This window comes from Hyperoodon ampullatus (genome assembly GCF_949752795.1).
Source record: "Hyperoodon ampullatus genome assembly, chromosome: 2".
NCBI classification, from domain to species: Eukaryota; Metazoa; Chordata; class Mammalia; order Artiodactyla; family Ziphiidae; genus Hyperoodon; species Hyperoodon ampullatus.
The window spans coordinates 36400520-36420321 of NC_136915.1; the positions used below are offsets into that span (position 1 = coordinate 36400520).

General features: G+C 51.1%; 1 protein-coding gene across 1 annotated transcript in view; it reads left to right on the top strand.

Annotated features, from left to right (window-relative positions):
- Window positions 1–19802, top strand: part of CFAP57 (cilia and flagella associated protein 57) — a gene marked incomplete at both ends in the record, with an annotated part of 77172 nt that overhangs the window by 47423 nt on the left and 9947 nt on the right. The window contains 6 exons of the mRNA XM_079696851.1: window positions 1532–1705; window positions 2739–2897; window positions 6515–6658; window positions 13038–13154; window positions 14672–14806; window positions 14888–15031. Coding sequence (XP_079552977.1) covers window positions 1532–1705; window positions 2739–2897; window positions 6515–6658; window positions 13038–13154; window positions 14672–14806; window positions 14888–15031 — 873 coding nt within the window. The remainder of the gene's footprint in view (window positions 1–1531; window positions 1706–2738; window positions 2898–6514; window positions 6659–13037; window positions 13155–14671; window positions 14807–14887; window positions 15032–19802) is intronic.

Consider the following 19802-nt stretch of genomic DNA (forward strand, 5'->3'; position numbering starts at 1 on the left):
CATCTCCCAGACCAAGAGCAGGGGCTTGCGGGCCCCTCTAGGCTGCAGTCGGAGCCGACCTGGCCGGGCTTCTGTCCAGCAAGGGTCTGGTGATGTCATGGGCAAAGAGAAGCCTTTCTCAGGAGGCCATTGAGCCCAGTTTTAAAACCACCTTGTCTCACTCAACCTCCAAAACACTCAGTCCAGGGATGGTACATGCAGCCTGGGAGAATACCAGGGTCAGTGTGAGAAGAAAGCCATTGACTCTACTGTGATCTAAATGTCCACCCCTGGACAGCAGTGAGCAAGGAGGAGCCCTGCCCCAGTCACTCCCCAAACTCCACCAGGCAGAGCTCGTTTTCCCAGCATCTGGGCTCTAGGCTTTTCCTCATTCAGCACCGACATGTACCAGATACTGTGCTGGGTGTTCACTGCGGTGGGTGGAGATGTGGCCCTGCCGTCAAGGAGCCTCCGTGTCAAACAGGCATTTACAATATAATGTAAAGTGATGGGGGATGTACAGTGTTCACACGGGAAATGATAGCTGAACCAAGAGCCGGAGGAAGAATAGGAGAGAGCCACGGGAAGACGCTGGAGTCAGAGGGACAGTGGGTATCAAGGCTCAGCAGCTGAGGACTATGCACACTGGGGGAACTGAAGTTAGTTCACACTGGAGAGAGCTTGGGGTGGGAGTGATGGCTGAGGCCAGGGAGATGCACCAGAACTGCCTCCTGAGAGCCTGTGGACCCGTGTCAAGAGTCTGGACTCTACCATGAGGACAAGGGTGAGCCAGAGAAGTCTTCCAAGTGGGGGTTGGCATGACCAGGTGTGTGGTTTAGAAAGCTCCCCTCGACTAGAGAATGAGATCCGACTGGAGGGAAGCATGACCAGAGGCAGGAGGCTGGCTAGGAGGCTGACAACAGTCCAGGCAAGAGACGACAGGGGCCTGGGCAGTGGCAGAGGCATAAAGTGGATGGATTCAAGAGGTGCAAAGGACGGGACTGGTTGGATTAAGGAGGGAGAGGGTGGAATTAAAGATTCACTCATTCATTCAGATATTTATTGAGTACCTACTGTGCGTCAGTGTGCATTGTACACTGGGAACTCCAGTTCCCAGTGATAGACTGGGCATGATAGACTGGGTTTTTACCCTCAAGGAGCTTACATCTAATGGGAGAGACAATCAAGTGATTCCACGAATAAATATAAAGTCACAAGCGTCACAAGTTTAGTGAGGGAAAGATAGAAGGGGGCTGGTGTCAGTGTGAAGAAGACCAGAGGTGGAACAGGGTCGAGGGGTGTTGGTGGGACAGTGGTTGAAGTGATAGAGCCCAAGGCCTGATCTGGTAGGGAAAGAGGGACAAACAGAAGGACAGAAAGAAAGTGGAAGGGTCAAGGGACCCATGGCCTTGGTTTCCACTTCTGTACTCACACTCGGTCTCCCATCCCCATGATAGGCCTTGTATGTTCACCTCGTCCCAGGCCCTCTGAGCACAAGGGTGCCACGTGTCCCCTCTCCCCTGGGCACACACTCTCCCTCTCTCCGAGCCAGGCACAGGAGGATGTCAGGCAGCAGCTGCGTGAGTTTGAAGAGACCAAGAAGCAGATGGAAGAAGATGAAGACCATGAGATCCTAGATATCAAAACCAAGTATGAGAAGAAGCTTCGGGATGAAAAGGAATTAAACCTGTGGCTCACAGGAGAAACGGGCATCATGAAGAAGAAGGTACCGGGCTGTTCCCGAGAGGCCTGGGGGCAGACCAGGGCCTCACTACAGAGAAAGCATGGGGTGGGCAGACGGACACAGAGCCAGCTGATGGCGGCTCTGCCCCGGGATGACCTGACAAGATCCCACCTGAATGTCCTCATCTCCAGCAAGCGGGTTAGGAAAGCAGCACTGGCTGGTGTGAGGGTTCCCCCTGCCCAGACAGGCAGACAGATCCTTACCACATCGTCTGACGGGGTAACCATCGGGGCTCCCCCTCCTCTTTCCTGTTTACAGGGACAGTGAGGTTCGCCATGACACTGGTGGACACCCTGGGCTTTCATTTATTGGCAAGTGGGATTTAGAGTTTTCAGAGCTAAACATTTAAAGTGGAAATGAGGTCTTTGGAGGTGAGATAGATAAAGTCTTCGCCTGGAGGTGTCCTCAGGCTCTCAGTGCAGGGATTCAGGGGTGCTCCTGTTCAGACTCTGTGGGCAGGAGAAAGATTGGGAGTATAGGATGCTTAGGTTATAAGGCAGGGGAGATATTTGTAGTCACTGATGGCTGAGTGAGGAGGCATTCAATTCATAGATCCTTATAAAATTGCCAGTTGCCCCGAAACGTTTAGCCTTAGAGAAGCCAAGTTCAAAGCAAGCTCATGTTTTTTCCTATTAGAAATCACACTACTAGTCAATCCAGGGGGCAATCACATCTTCCCTTCTTGGACATGACTAAGATGGCTCATCAGTTAGGGCCCAATCTCTGCAACCTTGATGGGGCATGGATCCCAGCCTTTCAAGGTCGGTGTGGTCATGGAAAAGTCTGGATCTGCTGGGGGAACTGGTCTCTCTGGAGCCTCTTAAGGCAGACAGCCCTTCTTCACATAAGGGGATGGGACTGGATCTCGTCGGACAGAATTGTCCCATTTGGCCTGGGAAATTCCTGACTGTCCCAAATTCTGATGGGGAGCTCTTAAAATCTACAGGCAGTCAGGAGGAATGGAGATGAGTTCACAGGCTCTAGTGGTCTCTGTTGTTGCTGTTTGTTCCTCTAGTTCAGCAGCCTGCAGAAAGAGATTGAAGAGCGAACCAACAACACTGAGATTCTGAAGGGAGAGCAGGGGAAGCTGCAAGGAGTCATCAAGTCCCTGGAGAAGGACATCCTGGGTCTCAAGCGAGAGATCCAGGAAAGAGACGAGACGATTCAAGATAAGGTAAAGGCTCATCCTGTGTCCCGCCTCAACTCCAGCCTAGATGGACCCAGGCATTGAGGACAAAGCTCAAGAGACAGGGTCCCTGCCTTCCTGGAGCCCATTTATTGAACTTGATGGGGGGGTGAAGGGCCTACTGTGTTCTTGGCACTGGGCTAACTGCTGTAAACACATACCATTCAATTCCCCCAACAACCCCAGGGACCATGGGCAACCCAGTTGAATAGCTCAGGAAACTGGTTCCGAGGGGTAAGTATCTTGCCCAGGCTCGTACAGTTTATAGATGACAGACTTGGGGTAACAACCTGAGTGCTGACTGCCAGGCCCCTGCTCGCCACTGTGCCAGGCATCCCAGGGTGACCATCCCATGGACTGGGGGCAGCTCACTCACCCCATCACCCATGTGGTCCCCCTGGTCAGAGAGGAACTCCCCCGTGGTTGGCCCTGTAACCACTGGATACCCCAGAAAGTGGTATCATTTTTCTGGATGGCTTTCTCACAAAACACTAAAACAAACACATCACATTTTGTGAGGCACACCACCTCCGTATCCAAAATCTCATATCCTCCTCCTGAGCAAATCCAGGCTCCGTGCCCTCTTCTGCAGCCCCTCTGTCATTGCCGCCTTAGTTGGACACAACTCCTGGATGGCTGAGAACGCAGGTTTCAGCCTAGTGAGCTAGGTTCCAGGGCAGCCTCTGCAATTGGCCATAGGACCTCAGGCAACTAATCCAAGCCTTGTTTCCCCACCTGGGGATGTGGCCCTCAGGGGCTCTGATAAGGATGAAATGAGACAGTGCACACATACCATTTCTGCAAGTGAGCGTTTTCATTTGTATCTGGGCATTTTTGTAGGGAGGAATCAAAGCTCTCTGCAGATTCTCAAAGGTTTTTTTTTTTATTTAATTTTTTTAAGATGTTGGGGATAGGAGTTTATTAATTAATTTATTTTTATTTTTGCTGTGTTGGGTCTTCGTTTCTGTGCGAGGGCTTTCTCTAGTTGTGGCAAGCGGGGGCCACTCTTCATCCCGGTGCGTGGGCCTCTCACTATTGCGGCCTCTCTTGTTGTGGAGCACAGGCTCCAGACGCACAGGCTCAGTAGTTGTGGCTCATGGACCTAGTTGCTCCGCGGCATGTGGGATCCTCCCAGACCAGGGCTCGAACCCATGTCCCCTGCATTAGCAGGCAGATTCTCAACCACTGCGCCACCAGGGAAGCCCTAATTTAATTTTTTTTTCCTGGTACGCGGGCCTCTCACTGTTGTGGCCTCTCCCATTGCAGAGCACAGGCTCCGGACGCGCAGGCTCAGCGGCCATGGCTCACGGGCCCAGCCGCTCCATGGCATGTGGGATCTTCCCGGACCGGGGCACGAACCCGTGTCCCCTGCATCGGCAGGCGGACTCTCAACCACTGCGCCACCAGGGAAGTCCCCTAATTTAATTTTTATTGGAGTAGAGTTGATTTACAAAGTTGTGTTAGTTTCAGGTGTACAGCAAAGTGAATCAGTTATACATATATCCACTCTTTTTTAGATTCTTTTCCCATATAGGTCACTACAGAGTATTGAGTGGAGTTCCCTGTGCTATACAGTAGGTCCTTATTAGTTATCTATTTTATATATAGTAGTGTGTCTATGTCGACCCCAATCTCCCAATTTACCACTCCCCCCAACTCAAAGGGGGTTTTTGACAAGAAAGAGGTTAAGACCTCTAGAAAATTACACCAGCCTCCTAACGGGTCTAATGGCCTTCCTTCCCACTTCCCATCCAGGCTCCCTGCCACCACACTCTGTAATTATTGTCACTCTTCCACTTAAAATTTTTTCACACGTCCCAACTGCCGGTGGCAAGGGGCAGCAAAAATTTTTTTTCTATAAAGGGCAAGGCAGTAAATATTTTCATCTTTGCAAGCAGTGTGGTCTCTGCCACAGTTGCTCAGTTCTGCCACCGTAGCATAAAATCAACCATAGACAAGACATCAATTAATGGGCTTGGCTACGTTCCAATAAAACTTTATGAAAACATGGGCTTCCCTAGTGGCGCAGTGGTTAAGAATCTGCCTGCCAATGCAGGGGACACGGGTTCAAGGCCTGATTCGGGAAGATCCCACATGCCGTGGAGCAACTAAGCCCGTGCGCCACAACTACTGAGCCTGCACTCTAGAGCCCGTTAGCCACAACCACTGAGCCCACGTGCCACAACTACTGAAACCCGCGCACCTAGAGCCCATGCTCCACAACAAGAGAAGCCACCACAACGAGAAGCCCGCCCACCACAACGAAGAGTAACCCCTGCTCTCTGCAACTAGAGAACAGCCTGCGTGCAGCAACAAAGACCCAACGCAGTGAAAATAAATAAATAAATAAATGAAATTTTTTTTTTAAGTATTAAAAAAAAAAAACTTTATGAGAACAGGTGGCAGGTCAGATTTGGCCCGAGTGCTATAGCTTACCAACTCCTGGCCCCTGGGATAAATTCTCAACTCTTTAACCCAACATGGAAGACCCTTGCCTCTCTCCCCTCCTCCCCTCCAGACTCACCTCTCACTGTCCCCATGAACCACCACCCTGACTCACACAAGTTGTTCTCAGCACCCTCAATACACACCACGCCTTCCATGTGCCTCCCTCTTCCACAATACCTGTCACAGTGTAGGTTTACATTTGTTGACACATCTGCTTTCCCAGCTAGTGTGTTTCTCTGTAAGGGTAGGGACTGTGGCATATTTCTATTTGGAATCTCCGACCTTGGCAAAAGATCTTTGTGCAGTAAATGTGTGGTAATGGATAGACCTACATTCCAACTACAATTGCCTTGCAACAAATTACCCCAAAACGTAGTGGTGAAAAACAACTGTTTCATTATGCTTGCAGATTTTGTGGGTCTGGAATTTGGGCAGGGTACAACGGGATGGCTTGTCTTTGTCCCCGATGCCTGGGTTCTAGTGGGGCCTCAGTTGGGTGACTCCCGCAGCAGGGGGCTGGAAGACCAGCATCCAAGGTGGCTTCTTCATCTCCATGTCCAGCCCCTTGACCAGCATGGCTGGGAGGCTGAGCTTAGCTGGGACTGTTGACAGAGCACCAAACATGCTCTCCAGCCTGGAGGTCTCAGGGTAGGAGGACTTTTCACATAGCAGATGGCCTCCCAGAGCATGTGTTCCAAGAGAACCAGGTGGAATCTGCTCGGCCTTTTCCAAGCTAGGCTGGGAAGCTATGCAGCATCACTTGAGTTTCATTCGTTCGATACAAGCAAACCATAAGTCCAGCCAGATGCAAGGGGAGGGAATTAGACACCACCTCCTGATGGAGAAGCATAAGAAGCACGCTCTTCTCTTGTAGAAGAGCATGTAGGACAGGAGATGCTGCCCAGGTGAGCTTTGGAAAACACAGTTGACCAAAACCTATGTCTGAATGGGTGAGTGAATGAATGAAGTCCTGGCACAGAAGCCAAGAAGTCAATGGCTCCCTCTGGTAGGGGATCCGGCCTTTGTGTCCCCAGCAAGGGGAGCAGTCTGTGGCCTCCTCAATCAGGAGGTCACAGGACTTGTGCACTTTGCCTAAAGGGATTCCGTACCAAGGCGTCCTGGTAGCTCTCTCAACTTCTCTCTCCTCTCACGCACAGGAGAAGCGAATCTATGATCTGAAAAAGAAAAATCAAGAACTAGAGAAATTCAAGTTTGTGCTTGACTGCAAAATAAAGGAGCTGAAGAAGCAAATAGAACCTCGAGAGAATGAGATCAAGGTGATGAAGGAACAGATTCAAGAGGTGAGAAGCCATCTGGACCCCCGGCCTCCTTCCCAACCATTCCTGGCTGGCCAGGAGGGAATGAAAGAAAGCTCCCCTGGGACTTCCCTGGCGGTCCAGTGGTTAAGACTCCCATGCTTCCACTGCAGGGGGCGTGGGTTTGATCCTTGGTCAGGGAACTGAGATCCCGTATGCCGTTCAGCGCAGCAAAAAAAAAATTTTTAAAGAAAGGAAGCTCTCCTCACAGCCCCTCCCTGCTCCCAAGGTGTGGGCAGCATCCACTCTGCAGAAGAAGCCACAGGGAAGGCCAAACGGGGGTTTGATGGTGCAAAAGCACAGTGCTTTGGGATTTGGCTTCCCCCGGGGCCTGGGGGTGGGCTTTGGACCTATTTGGACCACGGTTGCTGGGCCTTTAGCCACCAGGGGGCGATGTGTACTCAGCCACCAGCCTGTCCACCAGAAAGTACACCCCTCCGGATTCAACACTTTTTTCTCAGACTTAACATGTTGGTGGGGGCCCTATGCAAGGCCATGGTGTTTGGACTTCCTCTGATAAGGAGTAGGAAGTCATCAAAGGCTCTTGAGCAGGAGAGTGGCAAAATTAAGAGTGTGTTCTGGGAAGCAAACAGGATGAAGGCAGAGAGGAGAGAGCTCAGAAGCAAGGGACGAGGGCTTCTGAGAGCCCAGTGGGGTACAAGTGTTCCCCTTCGGCCCCTCTGCCCAGTACACAGGGCATTTCCTTATGACGTGTTTACCTGTCAGCCTCCCCACACTGGGCAGTGAGCAACTGACAGTGGGGTCCACGGTTCATCTAAACGAGGGTGGTCCTGACGTCCCCCTCGTCCAGTATCCCCATTTCTCAGTCAGTGGCACCACGATCCACCCAGGTGCTTAACATAGAAGCGTGGAAGCCTTCTCGGTTCTTCCCTTCCCTTAACTCCTCTATCCAAGTCACCGATGCCTATCTGATCCATTTCCAAACGATATCTCAGATCCAGCCCTCCTTGCCCTCTGCTGCCATCACTCCAGTCCAAGCCTCCATCATCTCTCTTCTGGACCTGACTCCAGCCCCCAGTCTGGTCTCCACATAGAGACCACAGCAAATCCCCAGTGGTATCTCCTCCCACCTAGAATGAAGCCCAGACTCCTTACAGAGGCCCCTGAGGCCCTGCATGATCCCACCTCAACCACCCTCTCTAGCCATATCTCCAGGCTCCTTCCCCGGCTCCAGCCTGCAGGCTTTCTGACAGTTCCAAGGACAAGCACCTTTGCAGTGCTGCTCCCCCTGCCCAGAAGGCTCTCAGATCTTCACATGACTGGCTTCTTTGCGTCTTTCACATCTCAGCTCGTGTGTCACCTCTCCAAGGAGGTCTTCCCTGCCACCCCATCCAAAATAGCCTCCTACTCCCCTTCCATCTTCTCTAACTGTGCTGAGCAAAGCTAAAAGGGTAGCAGAGTGTACTGATGGCCCAACTAGAATTGGCTCCACAAGGGCTATCGTGGAGAAAAGCAAAGCCTTTTCTCCAGGAGGCCCAGAAAAGAGGCCACATTGTGGGATCAGTCCAGGGCTGGGGCATCCAGAGAGGATATGTCCTGTGACGATAACTTTCTCCCTGACCTCTGGGATAAGGAAGGATGTTCCCAGCTGACCACAGAGCTGCCTCCTCTGGCCCTCCTGCCATTCTTGAGTGACCTCAGGGCCCAAGAATGGCAGCCTGAGAAGATGAGAAAGAGCAGGTGCCCTACCTGCCTGGAAAGCAGATGTGCCGCAGGCCCCTGGCAGTCACGGCCCCACTTCTCCCACCTCCTCTGACGTATTTGTCAACTGCACTTAAGGTTGGGTTGGTTGCCTTCCACTGCAACACGCCTGAGAGATTATTCACGTTCCCTTCAGTAACTGGACCAGCCACGGCTTTGATCCTCAACAGGGGGATATGCCACCCCCTTGGGAACGAGTCAAACAGGACCCCTCCTGCCCCACCCCAGGTGCCAGTCGCTGCCAGGGCTGATGTCTGGGCCCAGTTCCTTCCCCAGTAGCCTGTGACCTGGGGGCTTCCCTCTGTGGGTCAGACACATGTGGCCCACCTGCTGTGGACCTCCTGTGAAGTTCCTTTCCCTGCAAGAAGGAAGCTGCAAGCCCTTGGCTCCTTTGTAGAACTGAGACATCCGTGCCTGAAAACAGAAAACTTCCCTGACTCAAGTGCCTCCCCTCACAGACACTCTTCCAGCTTATCTTTCATGAAACGTGACTATCTCCTTCCTAGGGCAGGAGTTTCCAGAACCTCATAATTTTACTTCACACTCTTTTATTTCTTCATCTAGTGCAGGTTTTCTCTGCCTCGGCACTATTGGCACTTTGGAGTGGATAATTCCTTGTTGTTAGGGGGCAGTGCTGTACATTGTGGGATATTTAGCAGCATCCCTGGTCTCTACCCACTAGAGGTAGAGACAATCCTCCCCCAGGGGTTTGTCCTCCCCCTCCCCCAAATATGACAACCAAAAATGTCTCTAGATGTTGCCACATGTCCCCTGGTGGGGCGGGGGTCAAGATGCCTCTCCCCAGCGCCCCCTCCCCACTAAGAATCTCTGAATGTGATGAGTACCACCTGGACGAGTAGATGGAATTTCCACTCCAGGAAAAGGATGCTTGTTCCTATTCATTGGCTAGTCTCCTGGCTGACCAGCCAGCTACTCAAATTTGACATATTTCTATGTCAATCTTTCTGTGAAATAGATTCTTTTTACTCTCAGCATGGTTTGGGGCTTTGCTCATATCACTTCCTTTCTAACCTAATCTGGTCATTGCTGACTTTAAGATTGTAGAGAAAGAGGCACAGCCAGCTGCAAGCACTCAGACCTTGGAGAAGCCCCTTTCTCTCCTTCAGCGGCCGTTTCCTTGGTCTGGGGCACCAGCATCTCACCTGGGCCACAGCGGCAGCCTCCTGACCAGGCTACCTGGCTCCAGTCTTGCCCTCTCCGGTAGAGCCTCTGCATCAGGCCTTCTAAGGTGCAAATCAGATCATGCCACTCCTTGGGTAAGACCTGTCAGTGGCTCCCTGAACTTTCAGGATAAGGCCCAAACTTCTGACCTATTTAAACTTCTGGGCAGGGTAAAGGCTGAGCTTCACACCATTCGAGCCTCAGCCCCAGGGTCCTGCATGACCCAGCTCAGCTGACCTCTCTAGCTCCTCTCCCACTTCCTCACACGCACCCCTCCAAGGTCCAGGGGTGGCTGGACCACTTGCAGCCTGCAGAGATGTGCCAGGCTGCCCATGCCTCTGGTCCTTTCTGTGCATGGCTGTTCTCTCTGCCTGAGATTCTCGTTCCCAACTTGTCCTTAAACCCTATTCCTGAGGCTTCCCTGGTGGCACAGTAGTTGAGAGTCTGCCTGCTGATGCAGGGGACGCGGGTTCGTGCCCCAGTCTGGGAGGATCCCACATGCTGCGGAGCGGCTGGGCCCGTGAGCCATGGCCGCTGAGCCTGTGCTCCGCAACGGGAGAGGCCACAGCAGTGAGAGGCCCGCGTATCGCAAAAACAACAACAACAACAACAACCCTATTCCTCCTACAAAACCCGGCTGAGCGTCCCTTCCCTAGGTGCCACCCTTCAGCTCCACTGCGCACACACAGGGCCCTTTCCGCCCTGACTGCTGATGGTGTTGATCACTCTGCACGTGAACTTCTCATTTACTTCCCTCTAATCCCTCTAGACCCGGGGCTTCTTGAAGATGGAAACTGCCTCTCAGTCAGGTCTGTATCCCTATGCCTGTGACAGCCTGCCAATCCTTTCTAAGGGATACATTCTTTCCTTAGCTGTGTAAATATCCACACTTGCTCTGTGTCCTCTACCAGGTGGCTCCACGTAGCTCTGCCAACATTGCATGTTTATCTTCTCATTCTTCCAGAGGCAAGTTGTTTCAGGCTCTCCTCCCTTCCCTCACTCTTGCTTCCCTTGGCCTTCTATACCTGCGATGCATTCATTTATTCATATGAATATTTATTGAGAGCCGCCTTTACGCCAGGCATTGGGTCAAAGGGCTACTCTGTTCGTACAAAATGCTTCCAGTAATTAGGCTAACATTCTTCCAAACGCTGCCCCTTCCTGTCCAGGATGCGGCTCCCTAGGGCCTCCTGGTACCGGAGAAGCTGGCCCGGAGCCTTGAAATCTGGCCAAAGGGCCTGTGTTCAGCTAGAGGGGGTACTCCATCCAGCCATGAAAAAACCCAGTGAACTCCCCATCCCCCTCAAAATAGTCAGCAAACCTCCCTAATAACAGGAACACTAGCATCCACCAGATCCGGCGTGTCAGTCAGACTGCACTCCTTTGCTTTTGGCAGGAATTAAATCAAAGGAGAGCTCACCTGCAGCTGATCTCATTCTAATCAGAAGCTCTGATTGTTACTCACATGTCCTTGGTTGATACCAATGTAACAATGAATAAAGAGTCAGAAGCTCATGGGTAGCTTCTTTTCTTTTTCTTTTGAAGACGAGGCCCTCTGAAGTTGTACTTTTTAGATCTTTTCAACAGAATGATGAGGCAAAGATTCCTTCTCAGCCTCCTCTTTTCTGTTTTATGCCTTAGACTGGGGACACCTACATGCTGATCCCTCAAAACTTTCTGCTTGAGGGTCGGCCCTGATGATTTGTGGCCCCAGAGGGTCAAGATTCACTCACACAACTTCACAAAGTAGAACGAGGAAGCTGCTTTTCTGCAGAACCTTGCCTCAGGTTACAGGTTCCAGTCAACTTATAAGGAATTCAAGAAAAGAAGGAAGGAACAGGGAAACTAAGGGCAAAAAATTCATAGCCGGGCTCTAGAAACACATGATCTGGGTTAACATATCAGCCAAGGGGTGGGGAGCTTTGGGGACGGTGAGGCATAAGAAGAAAGGTTCCTTCCAGTGTGGGAACTAGAAGGGAAGTGCCCTGGTAGCAGGGGAAACATTCCCACTGAAAAACTTCAGTTCTCAAATATAATTTTCATTCTCTGACTTTCTTCATTGAGGTACCATTGGTTTATAATTATGTAAGTTTCATGTGTACAGCATTATATTTCTACTTCCATATGTACTACAGCGTGTACAGTTTCCATCCGTCACCGTACAGTTGCTCCCCTTTACGCATGTTGCCCTTGCCCCACCCTTTTCCCTCTGGTAGCCACTACTCTGTTCTCTGTATCTATGTGCTTGGTTTGTTTGGTTTGTTCATTTATTTTGTTTGTTTTTTGTTGTTTTTTTAATTGAAGTACAGTTAATTTACAATGTTGTGTTAGTTTCAAGTGTACAACAAAGTGATTCAGTTATACATATAACTTTCAGGTTATTTTCCATTATAGGTTATTATAAGATATTGAATATAGTTCCCTGTGCTCTACGGTAGATCCTCGTTTACCTATTTTATATATAGTCGTGTGTAGATGTTAATCCCAAACTCCTAATTTATCCCCCCCTCCACCCCCTCTATCCCCTTTGGTAACCATAAGTTTGTTTTCTATGTCTCTGAGTCTATTTCTGTTTTGTAAATAAGTTCATTTGTATCATTTTTTTTAGATTCCACATATAAGCAATATCATGATATTTGTCTTTATCTGACTTACTTCACTTAGTATGATAATCTCTAGGTCCATCCATGTTGCTGCAAATGGCATTATTTCATTCTTTTTTATGGCTGAGTAATATTCCATTGTATATATGTACCACATCTTCTTTATCCATCATCTGTCGATGGACACTTAAGTTCCTTTCATGTCTTTTATATCCCAAATGTGAATGAAATCATACAGTATTTGTCTTTCTCTGTTGGGCTTATTTCACTTAGCATAATACCCTAAAGGGACCCATCCATATTATTGCAAATGGCAAGATTTCATTCTTTTTTATGGCTGAATAGTATTCATTTGTGTGTGTGTGTGTGTGTGTGTACCAAAGTTTCTTTATCCATTCCTCCACTGATGGGCACTTAGGTTGCTTCCATATCTTGGCTATTGTAAATAATGCTGCGATAAACATAGGGGTGCATATATCTTTTCAAATGAGTGTTTTTGCATTCTTTGGATAAATACCCAGAAGTGGGATAGCTGGATCCTCTGTTATACATCTATTCTTAATTTTTTGAGGAATCTCCGTACTGTTCTCCATAGTGGCTGCACCAATTTACATTCCAACCAATAGTGCACAAGAATTTCCTTTTCTCCACATCTTCTCTAACCCTTATTATTTCTTGCCTTTTTGATAATAGCCATTCTAACAGGCAGGAGGTGATATCTCATTGTGGTTTTGATTTCCATTTCCCTAATAATTAGTGATGTTGAACATCTTTTCATGTTCCCCAAGACATGCCATCTGCATGTCTTCTTTGGCTTACTTTCTTATTCTTGACTCTTTTTCCCCTGTTGTCTATAGATGGAAACTGAACTGGAGCATTTCCATAAGCAGAACACAAAGCTGGAGCTGAACATCACAGAATTGTGGCAGAAATTAAGAGCTACTGTTCAGGAGATGCACAGAGAGAGACAAAAGGTGTGAGGATTTTCAGAGTCTGGCAGCTCTTGGATTCGGGAGCTGGCGCCTGTCTGCAACGGGCAGCTGGCTTTCAAGAGACAGAGCCAGCCCATACCTAAGATACACCCATTTTAACTCGCATTCTTTACTTGCTCACAGCCCTGCCCTATTCCAGGCTCATGTAAATTTACGTAACTGAATCCATCTGAGACTATAAAATGACTTTGAGTATAGTGATCAAGGAGGTGGGAAGCCAGTGTTATAGGAATGCTCACAACATTGGCTTGTGTGGCCTGGGAAGGAACATGCTCAGAGAGATCATCTGTAGTCAGTGGTTAAAGGCTTGACTACCAAAACAATGTTGACCTAAGAGGACCTCAGAAATCACCTATTCTGGTCTCTCTATGTAATAAACAAGGAAAGCAAGGTCAGAGAGATTAGGAAGGTAGAAACTTCACCCAGCACCCACAGCTAGTGAGCACATACAGAGCCAGGGCTGGGAACCCAGTCTTCTGGTCCTGGGCCAGGACTTGGCTGCACCCTCACCCCCTGGCACAGAGTACCTCGTAATGTTGGTAGAATCAGATTGAATTTTTCCACCCCTCACATTAAGGATTGGCTCTGTACTAAGTAATACTAGAAGCTGCAGAGCTATCAACGTGAAGTGATACAGATCCTGCCCTTCACAAACTGAAGAGGTTGACAGGTGATTTGTGGCATGTGCATAGTAATTATCAGCCAGCCAAGGCTGAAAATTATGGAACATGAATAAAGAGCTGTGGGAGTGAAGAAAAAGGAGAGGCTCTCTAGGTCAGGGGTAAGGGAAGGTGGGTATCTGAGAAAGCGTGATGGAAGAGGGAGGATGTAGGGCTTCCCTGGTGGCGCAGTGGTTGGGAGTCCGCCTGCCAATGCAGGGGACGTGGGTTCGTGCCCCGGTCCGGGAGGATCCCACATGCCGCGGAGCGGCTGGGCCCGTGAGCCATGGCCGCTAAGCCTGCGCGTCTGGAGCCTGTGCTCCGCAACAGGAGGGGCCGCAGCGGTGAGGGGCCTGCATACCGCAAAAAAAAAAAAAAAGAGTAGCCCAAGTTTGCAGATGAACCAGTCTGCTCAATTTTGTCATCATCTTCCCTACCCACTCACAGCAGCCCTCAGGAAGGAGAAACACTGGATGAGCTAACAAAGGGGCAGGGAAGCCCTGGCGCAGGGATCTGCAAGAGAGAATCGATGCTCTGCATCTTGGCTCCAAAAGGAGTAGGTGACCGCTTGCGCCTCTTTTAGTCTTTTAAGGCCTGTGGTCCTGGAAGGAATCCAGAGCCAATAACGGAATCAGTGTGTGCTGCCTCCTAAAAATGCAACTGTTCAGGCCAGGGACACAGGAGTTTTAGGGCCTCTCCCTCTGGGCCCTGTGTGGCCCCTGGTGGTCAACGGTTAAGTCCTAGATGAGGTGTCTCTTGTCCCTTTAAGTAGCCACAAGGCTGCAGCCCCTGCCCCTGGAGAGTCCCTATGGGGCTAGAAGTAAATGTCTCTGCTTGCAGGAGCGGAACTTGGAGGCGCTGGTCAAACGGTTTAAGACGGACCTTCACAACTGTGTGGCGTACATCCAAGAACCCCGGCAGCTGAAGGAGAAGGTCCGTGCTCTCTTTGAGAAGTACGTGCAGCGGGCAGACATGGTGAGCTCTGCCTCCCTTTCTGCCCTCCCCTGCCCTCCAGGCTCTCCCCTCCCTCACGGTGAGCCTCTCCTGCCCCATCAGGTGGAGATCACAGGGCTGAACTTGGACCTGCAGCAGGAGTACACCCGTCAGCGGGAGCACCTGGAGAGGAGCCTGGCCACCCTCAAGAAGAAGGTGGTCAAGGAGAGTGAGCTGCACCTCGCGGATTATGTCCGCATCATGCAGGTACCCGCACGTGCCCCTCAGCTCCCTCGAGGCTGGGCCATCAGAGACAAGAGAGCTTGTCAAGGGCCCCTCCAAGACCACTGTCCTCAGGGTTCCCCAAATGTCCAAGGGACCCACTAGCTTTCTCCAAAGCTCCTTCTTTGACCTGTCTCCTCTGACCCCCCAGAGCTTGTCCTGGCAGTGACCACGGCCCAGAGCCCCGCCAAGGAGGTTTTCCAGGCATTTCCATGCCCACTCCTGCCCCTCCAAGGTTGGTTCATTTCTACCCCATCTCACTTCACCAGCCACCCATTTCTTTTTTCTACTCCCATCTTTATCCAAAGCACTCCTGCATCCTGCCTCACTCCTCTCCTTGACCCCTGTCCCCTCTGGACTTTGGCCATGTGACTTTAGCTCTCCAAGTTACTCTCTTCCTTCTCCTCTTTTCTGTTTCCAGCTCTTGTTTCACCTTACTTTGTTTTGCTGCTTTTTATTCTGCTACCTGTATCACATGGTCCCTGCTGGCCAAGTTCTCTCCTGGGAACATGCCCATCTCCTCCCACCTCCTCCGGCTTTTCTGGTGCCTCACGTCCCTACTCTTATCTCTCGGGTCCAGCGCCAACCACACCCACCCTAAGTGTTGGCCTCCCCTCGCTTTAATGAGCTCTCCACGCCCACCTCCCTGGACTCTTCCTAGGGCCGTTCAGAGAGCCTAACCCCGTTACTGCCACCTCCACTTACACACACTATCGGACTGCCAGGCAGGATTCTGCTGCCAATTTCTCTTTGGGTATCAGTCTCACCTGAGGCGGTTAATGTGAATTAATATCAAAAGAGAACATCAGACTCACATTTATAAGGCATGTACCTTTTTAGGTTTCTATTTCTTTAATGCTGTAATTAAAATGCTGGAATGGGGATGGGCTGCAGTTGGATTGAAACAAATCAGTTCCGAACACAGCTGGGCAGAGCACACTGCAATTCAGGCCAGCCCCAGGCATGGCAGGTCTCATGCCACCTTACAACCAGCCCCTGCTTAAAAGCAGCCCACACCATCAAGCAGCCCACTGCCCAGCTCCTGAGCCATGAAAGCAGTCAGAGGCCCAGAGATAGGAGTAGATTCAATTGGTGGGACCCTTAGGAACCAGCAGCCAATACACAGAGCCATTGCTAAGGGTCTCGAGTGCTCCCAAGCATGGAGAGTCCCCCGGGGCACTGCAGTGCAGCCTGCGGGGCAGGGGGACCAGGGAGACTGCAGGAGTGGTTGTCAACTGGTGACATTGCTGAGCTCTCATCTGTGACTTGCCACCACAGCACAGGCCTGAGGGGTCCTCCAAGGGCTGGGTCCCTCTCTCCATGCCAACCAGACACCCAAAGCAAACATTAATCCTAGGAGAAGAAGGAAAAGGAAAGAGAGTAAAGACCACAGCCTAGGTGAGGGTGTAAGCATCAGCATGAGGCTGCTCAGGACAGGCAGAAGGGCCTCTTTTGCTCCCCCATTCCCCAGGGGCCACATGCCCACTACTGCTGGGCCAGGGTGAGAGTTGGGGTAGCGGGAGCAGAGGCGACCCAAGCAGGGCTTCTGCCCAATACTACCACTCCCTGGTGGCTGGCAGAGGGAGCCATCAACAGGGAGAACCCCGGAGAGTGTTTGCTCAAGCAGCATTGTAAACCTGTGTGCTGCGGAGCCCTGTGGATGCACAGAAGTGCCACAGACAACTGCAGGGGGCCAGAGGGGGGTCAGGATGCGGGGCTCTGGGTTCCCAGCACCTGCTCAACCAGGGAGACTCCTTGCTTATTGCAGTGGGCTCTGTGTAAGATTTTGTTTGGAAGACTTAAAAAAAGAAAAACTTTCAAAACTACTGTTCTGGATGATAAAAATTGTTTCCTTCTTTGGTCTTAAGGGCCAAGCAAGGTGGCGGGCCTGGAGAAAAGAGCACAGCCCTGTCTTTGTACAGACCCAGTTCACCCTCCTGCTGGCCACTCTTGCTGGGGGAGTGGGGTGGGTCCTGAACTTCTCCAGGAGCCACCTTCCTATCTGTAAGAGAGGAAGGAAACACCAACCTCAACCAGTTACTGCAAGGATTGAGTGAGCTAACTAATGTCAAGCATTGGCCACTGGCCCTGTACAGAACAGGTGCTCCAAAAATGCTATTTCCCTTCCCTTCCTCCGAGCAAAAGACTTACTCAAGAACCAAGGCAAAATCTAGTAGGAGAGCCTGGAAGGCCATCACAGCACAGACTGGGAGTGCCCATGGGCTTGAGGCATGGAAGACGGGACAGTACAGCTGATCCCAGGCCCCCCCAGCTGGTGGCCTGGGGTGCCCATTGCTTTGGTATGCATTTGTAAGGAGCTGCATCTGCAGGTACCAAGGCCCTGACACTTAAGTCTCAAAAGGCTGAGGAAGGCTGGGGCAGATATGGCATCTGAGAGAAACTTGTTAGAAAACACAGAAAATGAGGTCACTGTCTCATTTATATGTTCAGATAGGAGCACGGGGCCTCCTCATTCATTCTCCAGCATGATTGCCGATACTAAAATAAGAGTTGCAATGGAATACAAACATCTAGGACACGTACTTTATTCATTCAGGACACGTATTTTGTGGGCTTCTTACACGCCAAGCTGTGAGCTTGCCGTGGAGGATTCCCAGATTAATGTGATGGCTTGCCTACTCTCAGGGAGCTCATCTAGGGAACTTGAGCCAGACACAGATAAGCACTGCTCCGTGCAGCGCATCCAGGGTGGTAAGCTCACCAGAGAGGGGGGCTTCAGCTAGGGGCATGGCATTTGAGCTGGGTCTTGAAGGGTGAGTAGAGGGGGTCAGGGAGCAATGGGGGAAGAGCCTTCCAGACTGAGGACACAACCTGAGAACAGAGAAGAGAGAGGCCTGTGGGGTGTTTGGGGATCCAGAAATCCCCCGACGTAACTTTATTGCAGAGAATGGGGGCAGGGAGGAAGGGCCCTTTGGAACGGTAGGTAGCTTAGGGTCATGTTGAAAGGGCTTTCCGTGTCACACAAGAAGCATGAAGTTTATTTTATAAGCTGGTGCCCCCTAAGGTTTCTTAAGTAGGTAGGGGTGTTATCTGTTCTGGAAAGGTTACTTCAGTGGGAAGGGGGGAAAGACCAGTGGGGAAAGACAAGTGGCAGGAAAACCCTTTTGAAGATGACTCCCATGTTAAAGGGAGATGACAGGCCTTGGGAGGGGAAGTTGTGATGTCAGAAGATGTTTCAGAGTAGAGGTGATGAATAGAAGTGGGTGGTTAGATGTGAGAGGAAGGCTGAAAGAGGAGTGGAGAAATGGTTCATTTGTGCAGTTAGGCAGGTGGTGATTCCACTAACTGTGGGCTCCGGAAAGACGCCGCTGAGTGGGGCTCCCAAGTTATCGGAATAAATCCGTTGCCTGCTTTTTCCACACTAACCAGACCCTGCTGTATTCTTAAAGGTGTCAACTCAAGGGAGGCCAGAAGGGGGTGCTCTAGACATTTCCTTTCTGCGCCCTTCTCCCTCGGAGTCTGAAGTTCTGTCAGTCGGTTCCCTTGTGAGGCTCTCTGGCCTTGCCCTCAACCAAAGACAGTCCTGGACAGCTTGGCGTAGCCTCTTTGTTCAGAAGCCTTTCTATATAAACAGACCTTAGTATCCCCGAGCCAGCCTCTCTCACATGCCCCAAGTCCTGGCACTCGATGGACCCAGGTCAGATCTTCCCTGCAGAGGAGCTGGCTGGGGGTCTGGAGGATCAGAGGGGCCTTTGTAGGCCGTCCTGACCAAGGGGGGATCAAGAACAGAAAGCTCAGAAAACCTGCTGCATTCACGTTTTTGTTTTGTTTTGTTGTTGTTGTTGTTTTTGTGGTATGCGGGCCTCTCGCTGTTACGGCCTCTCCCGTTGCGGAGCACAGGCTCCGGACGCGCAGGCTCAGCGGCCATGGCTCACGGGCCCAGCCGCTCTGCGGCATGTGGGATCTTCCCGGACCGGGGCACGAACCCGTGTCCCCTGCACCGGCAGGCAGACTCTCAACCACTGCGCCACCAGGGAAGCCCCTGCATTCACGTTTTGACTTCACGAAACTACCCAAGGCACTTACACTTGACCTCAGTGTGGCCTCTGGACTCCTCAGAACACGGACCACCCAGAAAGCCCCCTTAAGGCAGCCCCACTTGTACTTTTCAGGGGCTCCCTCGGCCTCCATACTATGTGAGGTGTTGACGGAGGTGATGTACAGCAGAGGTGAGAGTGGAGTCTGGGAGGCAGCAGTCAGAGGCATCAAGGCACCCGGGGGCAGACGCCACCAGATTCGAATCCCAGCTCTGCCACCCCTGCACGGCCTCCTTCCTCATATGCAGCTGTATCCCATAATACCTTCCTCCTGAGGTGGTTGTAGGGATTAAACAAGGTTGTGTATGCAAAGTGTCTGACACAGTGCAGGAATCCAGTCCTCGCTTGGAGTTGTTATCTTGTTATTATCATCGTCATCAAGCATTTGGCGGCTCAGACCCTGCTTGCTCCCTCTGGCTCGGGGCCTGAAACACTCTTCCTTGCACCGCCCCTCCCCCAGGCTCCACAGGGAGGCTTCCTCACACCCCTGACCCGCCCTGCGGGGCATTTCTCTGCACTGGATCCAAGCTGGGCCTCCCACATCTGGCACAATAAGCACCTAATAGGCTTTCTGTTTTTATGAATGAACCAACGGAGCAGAGGAATCGGGCTGCATTGAGTCCTGGGCCTCAATCAACTCTAGTGAGGCCTGAGTCGTGTTCTGGAGACCTGTCTTAGGTGACCAGCCTCATGGAGGT